Consider the following 15,664-nt stretch of genomic DNA (forward strand, 5'->3'; position numbering starts at 1 on the left):
CTTAATACGTATAAGGTAATGGATACAAGGCGGCACTGCCTTCACTGATATAGCCTTCAATAATAGGAAACCGATAATGTGGTTAATCGTACTCCGCTACGTGGTGCTCAGCGACACAGAAGTTAGATCAATAGTTCATGATGTGGAAGCGCGATCCCGCGCGCGAAACGGCCTTCGCCGCTTGCTACAGTGTGTCCGCCCCAGGATCCTCTATGCACTATCTTCTAAGGAAGTTTTTCAATAAAGCAGCAACATTATTTCTACTCCGGTGAGTGCCGCGATCTTCTTTATTGTTTCTCTCCACATCATGAACAAAGAAGACTGTTATGTACTGCGGATACTGGCACATCGCTAGTGTCAGTCAGCTACATACGGCAACATCTGATGGTAGAAACCCTAAATACCACAGGGACAGCAGGCATTAGCTCAGGACACAGCCACACACACTGCCCTTTAAGAGCCGAAGAGCACCCGCTCACCCTAAGGGACAGGGCATAGCAGGCAGAAGGTGGAGAGGCCAGAAGAGGCTACAGAGGGGCAGAACTCTGGTGGCTGTGCCTGCTTGGAAGAGAGAGGTGCCGTCAGGTATGGACCTTCGCCATGCCAGTCAGGAGGAGGGAGATGCCAGCAGGCATGAACCCTTTGCCTTACAGCTTAGAATGAAGCGTCTGGACTGCTAGTCCCCCTGCCCTTTTGCATCTATTTGCACAGTACTGCCCCTGACCAGGCATTATGTTGGAACGCTACGCCACCTCAGTTCCTTTCACTTCAATGCAGATCTGTCCTGGTTCTCTTCACAGTGTCTCGTCAGGGTCTCAACTGTCAAGCGGCCACTAAGGGTACTTTCACACTTGCGGCAGAGGATTCTGGCCGGATCTGTCAAAACGCTTGCAAACTGATGGCATCCTGATGATGACAAATGCATTGAAATGCCGGATCCGTCCCTCCAGTGTCATCCGGAAAAATGGATCCGGCATTTATTTTTTTCCAATTTTTTTTCCCAAATTTCCAGTCGGACCATTTTGCTGGAACACTCATTGCCGGATCCGGCATTAATGCATGTCAATTGGAAAAAATGCCGGATCCTGCATTCCGGCAAGTGTTCCGGAATTTTGGACGGAGATAAAACCGCAGCATGCTGCGGTATTATCTCTGTCCTCAAAATTCAAAAAGACTGACCTGAAGACATCCTGATGTATCCTGAATGTTATGCTCTCTATTCAGAATGCATGGGGATATAACTGATATTTAATAACAGTTATTTTCCGGTATTGAGCCCCTAGGACGGAACTCAATACCGGAAAAAAATTACGCTAGTGTGAAAGTACCCTAATGAGATATCCGACTGATAGAAAAAGAGATGCATGACACATGAAGATTATTACTTTTTTGTATGACACAGAAGGAAGAGTGGACCCATAGGAATGAATGGGTCCATGCGAAATCTGTAAAAAACGCAAAACGCATACAGATGCAAAATACGGTCGTGGGCATGAGGCCTTAAGATGCCTGCACACAGGGTGGGTTTTCCACAGATCCACAGCAAATCTTGATATGGATTACATCTGTGGCAGATTTTAATGCATATTCTACCGCTCACATTGAAATGAGTGAATTTAGCAATTTAGCATTTTTAGTGAAAATCTGTGAAATAAATTGATAGGTTGCAGAATATAAAATCCACACTGCGTGTCAGTTTCTGCATGGATGATTTCCGCAGCATGTAGATGAGGTTTGCTACAGTCTCATTTATATTGCTCGTAGTGTTACACGGCAGTTTCTCCATCTGTAAATCCACATGTAATACGCTACATGTTCTAGTGCGCTGCGTCTCTTTCCCGTGTCTCTTCCAATCCAGGCCACTGAAAGTATTACACTACTGTCACTTTCCATTGACTTCTGTGGTCCCACTGAAATTAAAGGGGCATTCCCATCAACAGTATTCATACTTACCTGCGGCGAGCGCGACGTTCACTTCCTGGATTCGGCTGGGCGGACTCAGTCAGCTTGATTGACGTCTTTTCCTGGCCGGGCCACGCGCTGTCTTCAACGCGCACGCCGCCGCGCATGCGCCATGGTGACTTATTCCTACCCTATATAGTACAGAGCCGGCGTGTGCGTTCGCGGCTCTGTACTATACTGGCCAGCAAGAAGTCATCATGGCGCATGCGCGGCGGCGTGCGCGTTCAAGACATTGCGCGGCCCGGCCGGGAGAAAATCTTCTGCGCAAGCGCGGCCATGGGATTCGACAGGCGAGAGGTGGCCCTAACCAGGGGAGACGAAAGACAACAATCAGGTAAGAGGGGACTTATTTTCTCAAAAAGGGTGGGAATTGGGTAATAAAATGTATTTACAAAAATGATCACTGTCAGATCATTAAGAGATTTAACAGTGATCATTGTGATGGGATAACCCCTTTAATTGGGTCCGCATCCAATCTGCAAATAAAATGCGTATCAGATGTGAACTGAAAATACAGTCATGTGAATGGGGTTTAAGAGTGGCTTATAGGCACCCGACTGTTGGGGCTCACCTTCCCACAGCCCCCTCCACTCCTGGTTTGTCTAGCAGGTTTAAACTACTTTCACATTTGCGTTTTGGGCGGATCCGTCATGGATTTGCAAAAACTGATCCGTTACAATAATACAACCGCATGCATCTGTCATGAACGGATCCGTTTGTATTATCTTTAACATAGCCAAGACGGATCCGTCATGAACTCCATTGAAAGTCCATGGAGGACTGATCTGTTTTCTATTGTGCCAGATTGTGTCAGAGAAAACGGATCCATCCCCTTTGACTTACATTGTGTGCCAGGATGGATCCGCTTCGTCAGACAGACACCAATACGCTGCAGGCAGCGTTTTGGTGTTCGCCTCCAGAGTGGAATGGAGACTGATCGGAGGCAAACTGATGCATTCTGAGCGGATCCTTTTCCATTCAGAATGCATTAGGGTAAAACTGACCCGTTTTGGACCGCTTGTGAGAGCCCTGAACGGATCTCACAAAATGAAAGCCAAAACGCGAGTGTGAAAGTAGCCTTAGCTGGGAAACAGAAGTTGCCATCTTAGAGCTAGTCCTAAGATGAATTCACGTCCCTTTAGAAAAAAAAAAAAAAACTTAGATGGGGGCGAATCTTTATCCATATATGTCCTAGTAATCTGCAAATCCTGAAATAACGGTTACTCTGGACCTTTATTGGAAACTGTTAGTAACTCATTTATAACTTCTAGCAGGAATAATAAAGGAATGGAAGACCATAGAGCCATAGGAATAGATGCTCCAGAATTGTTATTACATGGGGAATACATGAAGCTAACCAGACCCGGCAGGAGCGGTGACAGGTCCTCTTTAAGTGCATGGTGGGGTGTAGTATAATATACAGAATATACATACAAGGTACCTCCATACAGATTAGACTAGTTTCAAACTAGCGTTAAAGCAGGTGAGCAGGCCCTACCGTATGTCGTTTCATAAAAGAAACCATTATAAATTGTCCTGTTTAAAAAGTCCCAATAAAGGTATAAATAATGTGATATTTTAATAAATATTCCACAGATATCACCCAGATTCACTGGCTTTTATATTACGCCAGACCTTGCCCTGTGGCAGTACTGACTAAGGGTCCTTTCACACATCCGCAAAATAGGTCCGCAGCCGTTCCGCAATTTGGCGAAACAGGTGCAGACCCATTCATTTTCAATAGGGCCGGAATGTGCTGTCCGCATCCGCACTTCCGTTCCGCAAAAAAACAGAACATGTCCTATTCTTGTCCGCAATTGCGGACAAGATTAGGCATTTTCTATTAGAGTGCCGTCACATTGCCGGTGTCCGTGTTTTGCGGATCTGCAAAAAATCACATACGGACGTGTGAATGGACCCTAAGGCTACTGTCACATTAGCGTTCAGAGCTCCAGCTCTCCGGATCTGCCTGAATGCCCTGTAATAGGGACCAGCAGAGATCCGGCCACAACTCACCATACATGCTGAGGATCGCCCAGACTTAAACAGCTGCGCATAGAGGTATTTGTCTGTCCATCTCTTGGTATGTTTGAGGTTAATGGGGCTGGCGGGCATTCAGGCATCCACGGGGCAAGGTCTGGCATAATATAAAAGCCAATGAATCGAGGTGATATCTGTGGAATATTTAATAAAATATCACATTATTTATGATAAATACATTTTTGAGACTTTTTAACCAGGACAATTTGTAGTGGTTTCTGTCATGGCCTGTTCGTCGGCCTTAGGCCTCATGCACACGGCTGTTCTGCAGTCTGCAAATTGCTGATCCACAAAAAAACAATACCGGCGGTGTGCGTTCTGCATTCTGCGGAACGGAACATCTGGCCCATAATAGAACCGTCCTAACCTTGTCTGTAATGTATAGGACATGTTCTATATTTTTGTGGATGCCACGGAACGGACATACAGATCTTTTGCAGACCCTCTGAAGTGAATTATTACACGTTCAACCCCCCCCCCCCCCAACCCCAAAATGTGGATTGGATGAGGACCAAAAATACTTTGTGAGCATGAGCCCTTAGGCTGGTTCCACACTTAGACCCAGATGTCTTATACAGGAGACCCCCAGGTCCCATACCCCGCAGTAGGCTGCCCTTATTGTAAGCAGGGGGTGCAGAGGTAACACTGGAACTAGGGCCCCACATATAGTGAGTGGGGGCCACTGTTATGGATTGTGAAGGAGCTTCAAATTACCCCATTGCTTTTAAGACAACATTCACTCAAGTGTCTTAGGCTACTTTCACACCTGCGGCAGAGTGATCCGGCAAGCAGTTCCGTCTCCGGAACTGCCTGCGGGATCCGTCAAAACTTATGCCAACTGATGGCATTAGTAAGACTGATTAGGATCCTGATCCGTCTTACAAATGCATTGAAATGCCGGATCCGTCTTTCCGGTGTCATCCGGAAAAACTGACCCGGCATTTATTTTTTTCCCTTTTTTTTTTCGGTCTGCGCGGATCCGGCATTGCAGTATTTTGAATGCCAGATCCGACACTAATACATTCCTACGGGGGGGAAAAATGCCGGATCCAGCATGTGTTAAGGATTTTTGGCTGGAGATAAAACTGTAGCATGCTGCAGTATTAGGGTACTTTCACACTAGCGTTTTTCTTTTCTGGCACTCAGTTCCATCAAAAGGATCAATTCCAAAAAAGAACTGATCAGTTCCATCCCCATGCATTCTGAATGGAGAGTAATCCGTCCAGGATGCATCAGGATGTCCTCAGTTCAGTTATTTTGACTGATCAGGCAAAAGAGAAAACTGCAGCATGCTACGCTTTTATCTCCGGCCAAAAACACTGAAGACTTGCCTGAACGCCGGCATTTTTTTCCATAGGAATGTATTAGTGCCGGTTCAGGCATTCCAAATACTGGAATGCTGAATTCGTCCTTTCGGTCTGCGCAGACAGAAAAAAAGGGGAAAAAAATAAATGCTGGATCCATTTTGCCGGATGACACTGGAAAGACGGATCCGGCTTTTTAATGCATTTTTTCTGACTGATCAGGATGCTGATCAGTCTTAGGGCTCTTTCACACTTGCGTTCTTTTCTTCCGGCATAGAGTTCCGTCGTCGGGGCTCTATGCCGGAAGAATCCTGATCAGTTTTATCCTAATGCATTCTGAATGGAGTGAAATCCGTTCAGGATGCATCAGGATGTCTTCAGTTCCGGACCGGAACGTTTTTTGGCCAGAGAAAATACTGCAGCATGCTGCGCTTTTTGCTCCTGCCAAAAATCCTGAACACTTGCCGCAAGGCCGGATCCGGAATTAATGCCCATTGAAAGGCATTGATCCGGATCCGGCCTTAAGCTAAACGTCGTTTCGGCGCATTGCTGAATACGACGTTTAGCTTTTTCTGAATGGTTACCATGGCTGCCGGGACGCTAAAGTCCTGGCAGCCATGGTAAAGTGTAGTGGGGAGCGGGGGAGCAGCATACTTACCGTCCGTGCGGCTCCCGGGGCGCTCCAGAGTGACATCAGGGCGCCCCAGGCGCATGGATGACGTGATCGCATGGCACGTCATTCATGCGCATGGGGCGCTCTGACGTCATTCTGGAGCGCCCCGGGAGCCGCACGGACTGTAAGTATACTGCTCCCCCGCTCCTACTATGGCAACCAGGACTTTAATAGCGCGTACAAAAAATAGTGGTAGGTTGTGGTGACCACTGAGGAAGGGAGAGTGAATCTACCCGTAACGCGTATGGTGAAACAAGTGATGTACCTGCATTGAAAAGCCTCCGATAATACTGTATGGCCATACAGAAGAAAATTTCTACAGTAAAGGATTAACTATTCTTATCGTCGAAAGCTGCACCAAAGGAAATTGCGGAACAGAGTGGTAACTCCGGCAATCTTTGGAACTCCCGCGAAATTTAAACCAGCTTGCTGTATGGAGCGACTGAATGAGCCGGCAAATATTTAAAGCTCCATTGAAGCAATAGGGAGACAGCAGACGCTAGACGGTAAGCCAAATATCGATTTCAAGTTTTCTTCAATTCAAAGCTCATATCGACTTTAAAAGGATATGCTATAAGAGACTTTTCACATTATCAGGATTCCTGTGGACACTTTATGAACATGTTGCGCTCCCAGTGAATACACCTACAACATTTTCAGTGACATTCAGTTTTCCAAATTGGGATAGAGCGCTAGAAGATAATACCCCCTCTTCCCAAATCACAGCATATACTTGAAGTTTTTTGGTGTGATATATATTATTGAATTTATTGACACTATTGAGTCATATGAATATAGTGTCGATCATATCTACCATAATATATGTGACTGTAATGTTGTATATTATTGCTACATTGTCCTTATACATTTTATGACTTGTATTTTATGGGGATTTAATAAATATTTTATGCACATGTCAATCTGGTTGCCAAGTGTATGAGTGCTCGCTCATTACTCTATTACTACAGGACTTTAATAGCGTCCTGGCTGCCATAGTAACACTGAACGCATTTTGAAGACGGATCCGTCTTCAAATGCTTTCAGTACACTTGCGTTTTTCCGGATCCAACGTGTAATTCCGGCAAGTGGAGTACACGCCGGATCCGGACAACGCAAGTGTGAAAGAGGCCTTAGGGTACTTTCACACTAGCGTTTTTATTTTCCGGCACTGAGTTCCGTCAAAAGGGCTCAATGCCGGAAAAGAACTGATCAGTTTTATCCCCATGCATTCTGGATGGAGAGTAATCCGTTCAGTTTGCATCAGGATGTCTTCAGTTCAGTCATTTTGACTGATCAGGCAAAAGAGAAAACCACAGCATGCTACGGTTTTATCTCCGGCGGAAAAAACTAAAGACCTGGCTGAATGCCAGATCCGGCATTTTTTCACATAGGAATGTATTAGTGCCGGATCCGTCATTCAAAATACCGGAATGCCAGATCCGCATCCGGATTCGTCTCACAAATGCTTTTAGTCAGCGGATCCGACGACTGCCCGCCGGATCACACTGCCGCAAGTGTGAAAGTAGCCTAAATCTCTGTCCTGAACAGTCAAAAAGACTGAACTGAGGACATCCTGATGCATCCTGAACGGATTGCTCTCCATTCAGAATGCATGGGGATATGCCTGATCAGTTCTTTTCCAGTATTGAGCCCCTAGGACGGAACTCTATGCCGGAAAAGAATAACACTAGTGGGAAAGTACCTTACTACTTAAAAAACTGTCACACATGTGGAGTGAGTCAGGATGAAGGCCACTTTTGCCCCAGTTTTGCAGATGCGACATTCCCATCGATCATCCCGCCCGGCATGTGGGGCAGAGCATTCGATGCAGGCGCAGTGCGCTCAGCGTCCAGTAGGTGGCAGCAGCACACCTGCAAACCAGCCAGCAGCCATTTAAAGAAGGCAAGGAGAAGTGCGAGCTGTCAGTCCCGGGCCGGCTCCAGCAGCCGCTACAGCTTCCTGTAAAGCACCGAGCGGGCACCGGGGACAGGAGGCATTAGCCATTCTGCCAGGGACCGGCTCCTTCCATAGGCTCTAAGCACTGGTGGTCTCCCGCGGGGACCCAGGAGACGGAGGCGGAGAGGTCTCGCCTGCCCCTCATCCCATTCATCAGAGGAGCAGCATCCCACCATTGCACGGCGGCTCCCAGGCTGCAGCAGACAATAGTCCCAGGCTCTGACGGGATCCATGCCCGCTCCTCGGTGGGGTCCGGTGCACTGTCCTGTCCTCTGAAGAGACGGGGGCAGGGGGTTACACTAGCGCGGGGGGCATATGACGAGAGGATGATGCCCGACACAAGTTGCCCGGCTCGGGGAATACGGGAAGTTTTCTAGATGCCAGCATCCTCCACCGGGTGCGGGACAAGGCGGTAGGAGCCGGAGTTGTCGCCCCCTCCATGGAGCAGGTATAGCGCCTGGTCCTGCCCTCTGGGGGTAGCATTGGGATAGCCCAGCCTGCTGAGCACGTAGGAGGACAACAAAAACATCGGAGACTTGTGCCCCCTCCCCCCACACACCCAGCCAGCACGTCCATTGCATCCCCCCTGCTCCGGGACCCTGTCATTGTGCCAGCACCATGGACAGCGACCGGGACATGTACCGCCACTTCCAGGACTGGTGCCTCAGGACTTATGGGGACTCGGGGAAGACCAAGACCGTCACCCGCAAGAAATACGAGCGGATCGTGCAGCTGCTCAACGGCTCCGAGTCCAGCTCCACGGATAACGCCAAATTTAAATTTTGGGTGAAATCGAAGGGCTTTCAGCTGGGCGCCGCGGAGGAGGGCAGCCTGGGGGCCAAGCAGGTGCTGTACGTGCCCGTCAAGACCACGGTAAGTGCCCGCCGGGCTTTGTACTGCACCTCTCTTTGTTTTCCCCTTGCCCTGTGCCATTGGCCGCCGTGGCATACTGCAATGTGTCACACTGGCAGATTGCAGTCACAATATGTCATGACATGAGCCCCCCCCGTCCATGGACTTCCCCTGGCATCACCTGACGTGAGCCCCCGAGCTGGAGCAGGGTGGCCGGAGCCTGGCGCCGTGCCAGCTGTGCCGCTGGCCCTTTTATTGGGGGGCTTTCCCAGAGCTCATTGTCAGACAGCAGCCAGGTACACACTGGCACACAACAGTGATGATGGTGGTGGTGGTGGGTGAGGAGGATGGGAGGGATGAGCCTGAACCACCAGTACTGAGAAGCAGCTCTCTTAGAATAAGTCAGCCAGGCTGTAGCATCAGAAGACATGTATGTGCCCCTCTGCCACCCTGGACACAGCTCTGCCAGCGCCCGGTGCCACAGGAGCACAGCTGGGAGCCACAAGTAGGTCTTACATTCACTTCTCTAGTATGTCTATTGCTTGTGGGGCCTGCAAACATCTGGGGGAAGTGGCATCTAAGTAACTGGGTGCAGCTGATGAGAGGATAGATAGTGGTAGGTAGGAGGGGTGGTAGACTGGTAGAGGGTAGTCCGTGCCCAGATATATACTCCAGAGATAGATATATAGTGGAGGGGTGGTAGACTGGTAGATGGTAGTCCGTGCCCAGATATATACTCCACAGATAGATAGATAGTGGAGGGGTGGTAGACTGGTAGAGGGTAGTCCGTGCCCAGATATATACTCCACAGATAGATAGATAGTGGAGGGGTGGTAGACTGGTAGAGGGTAGTCCGTGCCCAGATATATACTCCACAGATAGATAGATAGTGGAGGGGTGGTAGACTGGTAGAGGGTAGTCCGTGCCCAGATATATACTCCAGAGATAGATATATAGTGGAGGGGTGGTAGACTGGTAGATGGTAGTCCGTGCCCAGATATATACTCCACAGATAGATAGATAGTGGAGGGGTGGTAGACTGGTAGAGGGTAGTCCGTGCCCAGATATATACTCCACAGATAGATAGATAGTGGAGGGGTGGTAGACTGGTAGAGGGTAGTCCGTGCCCAGATATATACTCCACAGATAGATAGATAGTGGAGGGGTGGTAGACTGGTAGAGGGTAGTCCGTGCCCAGATATATACTCCACAGATAGATAGATAGTGGAGGGGTGGTAGACTGGTAGAGGGTAGTCCGTGCCCAGATATATACTCCACAGATAGATAGATAGTGGAGGGGTGGTAGACTGGTAGAGGGTAGTCCGTGCCCAGATATATACTTCAGAGATAGATAGATAGGGGGTATATATTAGATCGATACATAACGGTGTATAATTAATAATAGATAGATATTAGATATTCAATGAATAAATGTTAGATAGATAGTTGATAGGTATTAGATAAATACATTGATGGATGGATGGATAGATAGATAATAGATAGATGATAGATAGATAATAGATAGATAATAGATAGATGATAGATAATAGATAGATGATAGATAATAGATAGATGATATATAGATAGATAGATAATAGATAGATGATAGATAGATAATAGATAGATAGATAATAGATAGATGATAGATAGATAAATATATAGATACTGGTAGATAGATAGCCAGTCAATGGATAGGTAGATATTAGATAGATGTATATTAGATACATGGAGGGATAGATGGTCAATAGACTGAAAGGTAGATAGCTAGTACCTAGACATGAGATAGGTGGGCAGTGGATAGATATTTATTAGATATAGTCCATGGATGGATATTAACTAATGACTATTCTGTACTTTCTCTGTGGACAGCTTTACCCTGGTGCAGTATGTGTATTATGTGTATTATATGTAGTATGTGTATTATGTGTAGTATGTATATTATCTGTATTATGTGTATTTTATGTATTATGTGTATTTTACATATCGGTGTTGCAGTAATTAGTTGTATAAATCCACGGTTCTGTCTTTACAATACTAGAACTACACATATTGAATTGAAAAGTGTCAATGAGGTTTCCTGAAGAGATGGAACTCTAGGGATCACCTTTAGTTTGACGTTCTCCGCTCCTGTGTTTGGAGCAGGTGACTGTGTCCAGGACTGGACGTGTGTTGTACCATCCGCTCCCATGTTCTACTGCACATATTGGACGCTGAGGGGCAGACGCTCTCGCTGGAGGTTACTGGGGACTTCAGTGTTGCTGATTACTAATCATTGCCATTGACCTGTTTGTAGACAGGACTTAGTCTTTCCCTCATATACATACTTGTCCACGTGTGATGGGATGTTCATGGTGGAGCTGCTCATGGTCTGTATGTTACTTTATGTATCCAGTTCTACATACATTTCAGGAAGTAGTCGTTGTCAAGAGCTCAGTGCCAGCGGCCAATAAGAGACTGGCACATCATCACAGGGTGACATGGGTGTCTGCTCATTCCCGCTGATGGCTGTATTCTGATCATGTCTGTTTTCTGGAACCAACATTGACTTGATATGACAGCTGGGGGAGGTGCAACTGTACACATATTTATATAAGTCACCTCCCTTTCTTAATCCAAAAATCTGTATTTAGGAATCAAATGGGGAGGGAAGGGGGGGTGTTACCAGATAAGTAGGCAGAGTTGCCACATAGGAACTTGGGAAAGATTTGTGACAACTCCTGAGGGAAACCAGAATAATAATCAGCCAAAATGAGAAACGGCTGAAGGACAAGAGGACAAGACCAGGAGATGTTTTATATTTTGGAGTGAAATGATCTTTAATAGTTACATGTCTAAAAACTATAGGAAGCTCGTGAAATCTAGACTCTGATCATATTTCATTGAATATAGAAGAGGATTCTTTACGGTAAGAGCAGTGAGACTATGGACTCTCTGCCTGAGGAGGTGGTGATGGTGAGTACAATAAAGGAATTCAAGAGGGGCCTGGATGTATTTCTGGAGTGTAATAATATTACAGGCTATAGTTACTAGAGAGGGGTCGTTGATCCAGGGAGTTATTCTGATTGCCTGATTGGAGTCGGGAAGGAATTTCCCCCCCTAAAATTAGGAAAATTGGCTTCTATCTCATTATGGTTTTTTGCCTTCCTCTGGACCAACTTTGAAGGATACCAGCCTGAACTGGACGGATGTCCTTTTTCAGCCTTACAAACTATTGGGGTCATTTATTTAAGACCAGTGTTTTAGACGCCGGTCTTAACCCTGCGCTGGCGCTTGATACGCCTAAATTATGTAGAGGCACCGGCTCGGGGAATACGGCCTCTACATAACTTACACCGCCGGTGTACAACAGCCTTGCTGGTGTAGATTTAGATCATTCTCTATGCCAAAAACTGGTGTGGAAAATGATAAATGAGATGGGCCTGCCCGACCTTTTTTAGAACTGGCCAACGTGGCGTGGAAGGGGAAGAAGTCGCAGATTCTGCCGCAAATGACCTTTGCGTCAAAATATGTGCCAAATATAGGCCAAAAGTGACATATATTTGGTCCTAAATGACGCCCTATGTTACTATTTTATTGACTTGCATTTAAAGGTGGGTATTACTTTTCTTCGGGTGTTGTGTTGTTGGCCGAATGCTGGAATCCAGCTCCCCTTCCTGTGATTTCCCCGCTGCCATCAGTGCATGACCTTTTGTTCTAAAGCTTCACTTTCTCAGTAACAACTTCCAGGTGGAAATATACGACATTATTGGAAAGTGTTATATTCTGCCTCCCATTCACTCTTGCTTGCTGCAAATAACACCAATTTGAGCTGCCTACTAGAAGGCTATATCTAGCATGCGGCACTTCAGCAAATGGGAATCTCGGTATTGAATGGAAAAAGAACACAAATAAGTACAGAGAGTTTTATTGCTGTGTTCTCTATGCAGCTATTTATATACCTTTAAGAAAATGATATTTTTATTTTCCATGTCTCGCCGCTAAGTTGGGTTACCTAGATAACGGGCAGTGCTATCCCACCTGAATCGGTAGAAGGCCTAGACCCCAGATTGCATGATACCACATTCCTTTTGCCTTAATACCTTTATACCAGCCAAATGCAGAAAATTAAATTACGTTCCTATGGGATGGGATGGCAAAGTGAATCTAGTCCAGTGAGGGGTAAGAGTAGATATGCACTGAAATGATAAAGCTTCTCATCTTCTGCTCTCCGATAGGGCCTTTGGCTTAGATTGAAAATAAGTCTGGAATCCAGGAAGAAAGCAGTCAATAGCAAAAGCCCTCAATTTTTTTTTATTTCAGTTGTTATTAGTTATACAATTTTTTTTCCTTATTGTTTTATCAAACACAGCAACTGCTAATGGCCGTCATTCCAATTCTCACAAGAGGTGTCATCCTGCTGCCTCGGGCCCACTCCATTATCACTGACTCACTAAGCAGATTTGCCATTCAGGCGTTAGGGAAAGCTGGATCAAGTCTTCAAGCTTGGGCCACCACTGAGCTCCAGTATGGAAGTGCTTTATTGAGGTCTTAGACCTCTTTGGTACTGTTCATAGATTACATCTGATTTCAAATAGCAGAAATCTCTAAGCAGTTCCAAAGTGACCTTTCACATAAACTGAGGAATGAACACTTAAATGGTGACCTCCTTTTCATTCCTTCAGCTGCAAATCCAAAGATTCCTGCCCTCTTATGTTATCCAAGATGGCCTCTTCTCCGACTACTTGATGAATAATGTGCATTTCGTAGTCCAAGATACATCCTTCTTGCCTGGTCCTGCTCTTAGGTTGCCCTGGACTGTTCACGTACTGGCCAATCTGAGGGTAGCAGGAGGTGTCTTGGACTACCAAATGCCCAGTATGAATCAGATAGTTTGAGAATCGATGCAACCATCTTAGATGGCAGATAAGGAGCCCAGGATTCGGCAGATATGCAGCTGAGAAGGAGGGCACCATGTAGGTGTTCTTTACTTTAAAGGCGTGTTTCCATCACATACAATGGAGGCATATCTCTAGGATATGCCCCCATTGTCTGATAGGTGCGGGTCCCACTGATGGGACCCGCACCTACAACGAGAACGAAGTGGGGAGCGCTGTACCTGGAGGACTCCGGATTTCCAGGGGTCCGTCCACCATAGGGTTGTTGCGGGTATCGAAATTTCGATACCCAATCGATACTTTTGTCCCGGTATCGATACGATACCGGGATTTCCGTTTTTTCGATACTGGGCTGCGCTTCTGCGCAGTCTAGTATCTCTGAACATGAGCGCGCTGCTATCGGCGCGCTCATGTTCTCTCAGCAGCACGGGGAGAAGGAAGCTGTCCTCCCTCCCCCCTGTGCTGCTGCCGCTGCCACCAATGAGAAGAGAGGGGCGGAGGAGGGGCGGCAATGAGAAGAGAGGGGCGGAGGAGGGGCGGCACCACGGAGGAGGGGCGGCAATGAGAAGAGAGGGGCGGAGGAGGGGCGGCACCACGGAGGAGGGGCGGAGGAGGGGCGGGCGCACTGCGCCACCAATGATAGGTTTATTTCCACACAGAGCGGTGCCCAGCGATGTCTCTGCACTCACCATTAGTCCTGGGCGCCGCTCCGTTCGCCCGCAGTGCCCCATTACTGTCTCCTCTCCTGCTCCACATGCTGCTGATTACTATCGGAGCGATGGGAGGAGACATCAGCTTCACTAGTGGGCGTTCCTTTTCCCTGCGCTGCGATTGGACAGCGCTACAGCCAGGGAGAAGGAACGCCCACTAGTGAAGCTGATGTCTCCTCCCATCGCTCCGATAGTAATCAGCAGCATGTGGAGCAGGAGAGGAGACAGTAATGGAGCACTGCAGGCGAACGGAGCGGCGCCCAGGACTAATGGTGAGTGCTGAGACATCGCTGGGCGCCGCTCTGTGTGGCCTGATAGTGAAAGTCTGGAGTCCCATATAGTAGTCAGTCTTTAACACATACAGGAGGCGGGTGCTGGCAGCAGAATCGCATTGCCGGCACCCTGCCCCTGACAGGGAGCTGCGATCAGCGGCAGTTACCCGCCTCCTGTATAAAGGGGTAATTATCATTGGTGGTGCAGTGTGCCCCCCAACCCATTAAAATCATTGGTGGCACAGTGCGCCGGCCCATCTCAACCCCCCAGTATTAAAATCAGGGACCTCTCCCTTCCCCTCATTGGTGGTGCAGTGGCAGCTTCTGATCGGAGCCCCAGCTGTGTAAGCCTGGGGCTCCGATCGGTTACCATGGCAGCCAGGACGCTACAGAAGCCCTGGTTGCCATGGTAACATCCCTGATGCTGTGTGCACAAAGCACAGAGCAGCAGGGACAGTGTGAAGTCCTATTCACCCTGATAGAGATCTATCAGGCTGAATAGGAAAAGGGATGAAAGATCCCAGGTTCTAGCCCCTAAGGGGGGGAAATAGTTATTAAATAAAAAGTGTAAAAAAAAAAAAAAACACTAAAATATGAAGTATAAATCACCCCCTTTTCCCAATTTCACATATAAAATATATAAATAATAAACATATTACGTCGCCACGTCAGAAAAGTCCAAACTATTAAAATATAAAAAAAAATCTAGGTGGTGAATGCCGGAACAGAAAAAATAAAATAAAAACTGCGTGATTCGCCATTTTTAAAAATGAGGAATGCACGTGGCTTTTTTTGTTTATTTTTTTTGCGTGGTATCGAATGGTATCGAGTATCGCAATACTTTTTCATGGTATCGAAACCGAATCAAAAATTTGGTATCGCAACAACTCTAGTCCACCACCAAGCACTGCTCCCATGGAAGTGAATGGGAGCGCACTGCGCATGCGCGGCCCATGCTCTCAATTATTTCTATGGGGCAGACGGCAATAGCTGAGCCAGCGCTTGGCTATTTTCCATTCAT

General features: G+C 47.1%; 1 protein-coding gene across 2 annotated transcripts in view; it reads left to right on the top strand.

Annotated features, from left to right (window-relative positions):
* The first annotated feature begins 7,987 nt into the window (after positions 1–7,987).
* The window catches only part of NOL4 (nucleolar protein 4), a 281,515-nt gene continuing 273,838 nt past the window's right edge, over positions 7,988–15,664 (top strand). For both annotated transcript variants that reach the window (XM_044293894.1, XM_044293895.1), the window contains exon 1: positions 7,988–8,808. In XM_044293894.1, coding sequence (XP_044149829.1) covers positions 8,554–8,808 — 255 coding nt within the window. In that variant the 5' untranslated portion in view covers positions 7,988–8,553. The remainder of the gene's footprint in view (positions 8,809–15,664) is intronic.

This window comes from Bufo gargarizans, chromosome 5, assembly GCF_014858855.1.
Source record: "Bufo gargarizans isolate SCDJY-AF-19 chromosome 5, ASM1485885v1, whole genome shotgun sequence".
NCBI classification, from domain to species: Eukaryota; Metazoa; Chordata; class Amphibia; order Anura; family Bufonidae; genus Bufo; species Bufo gargarizans.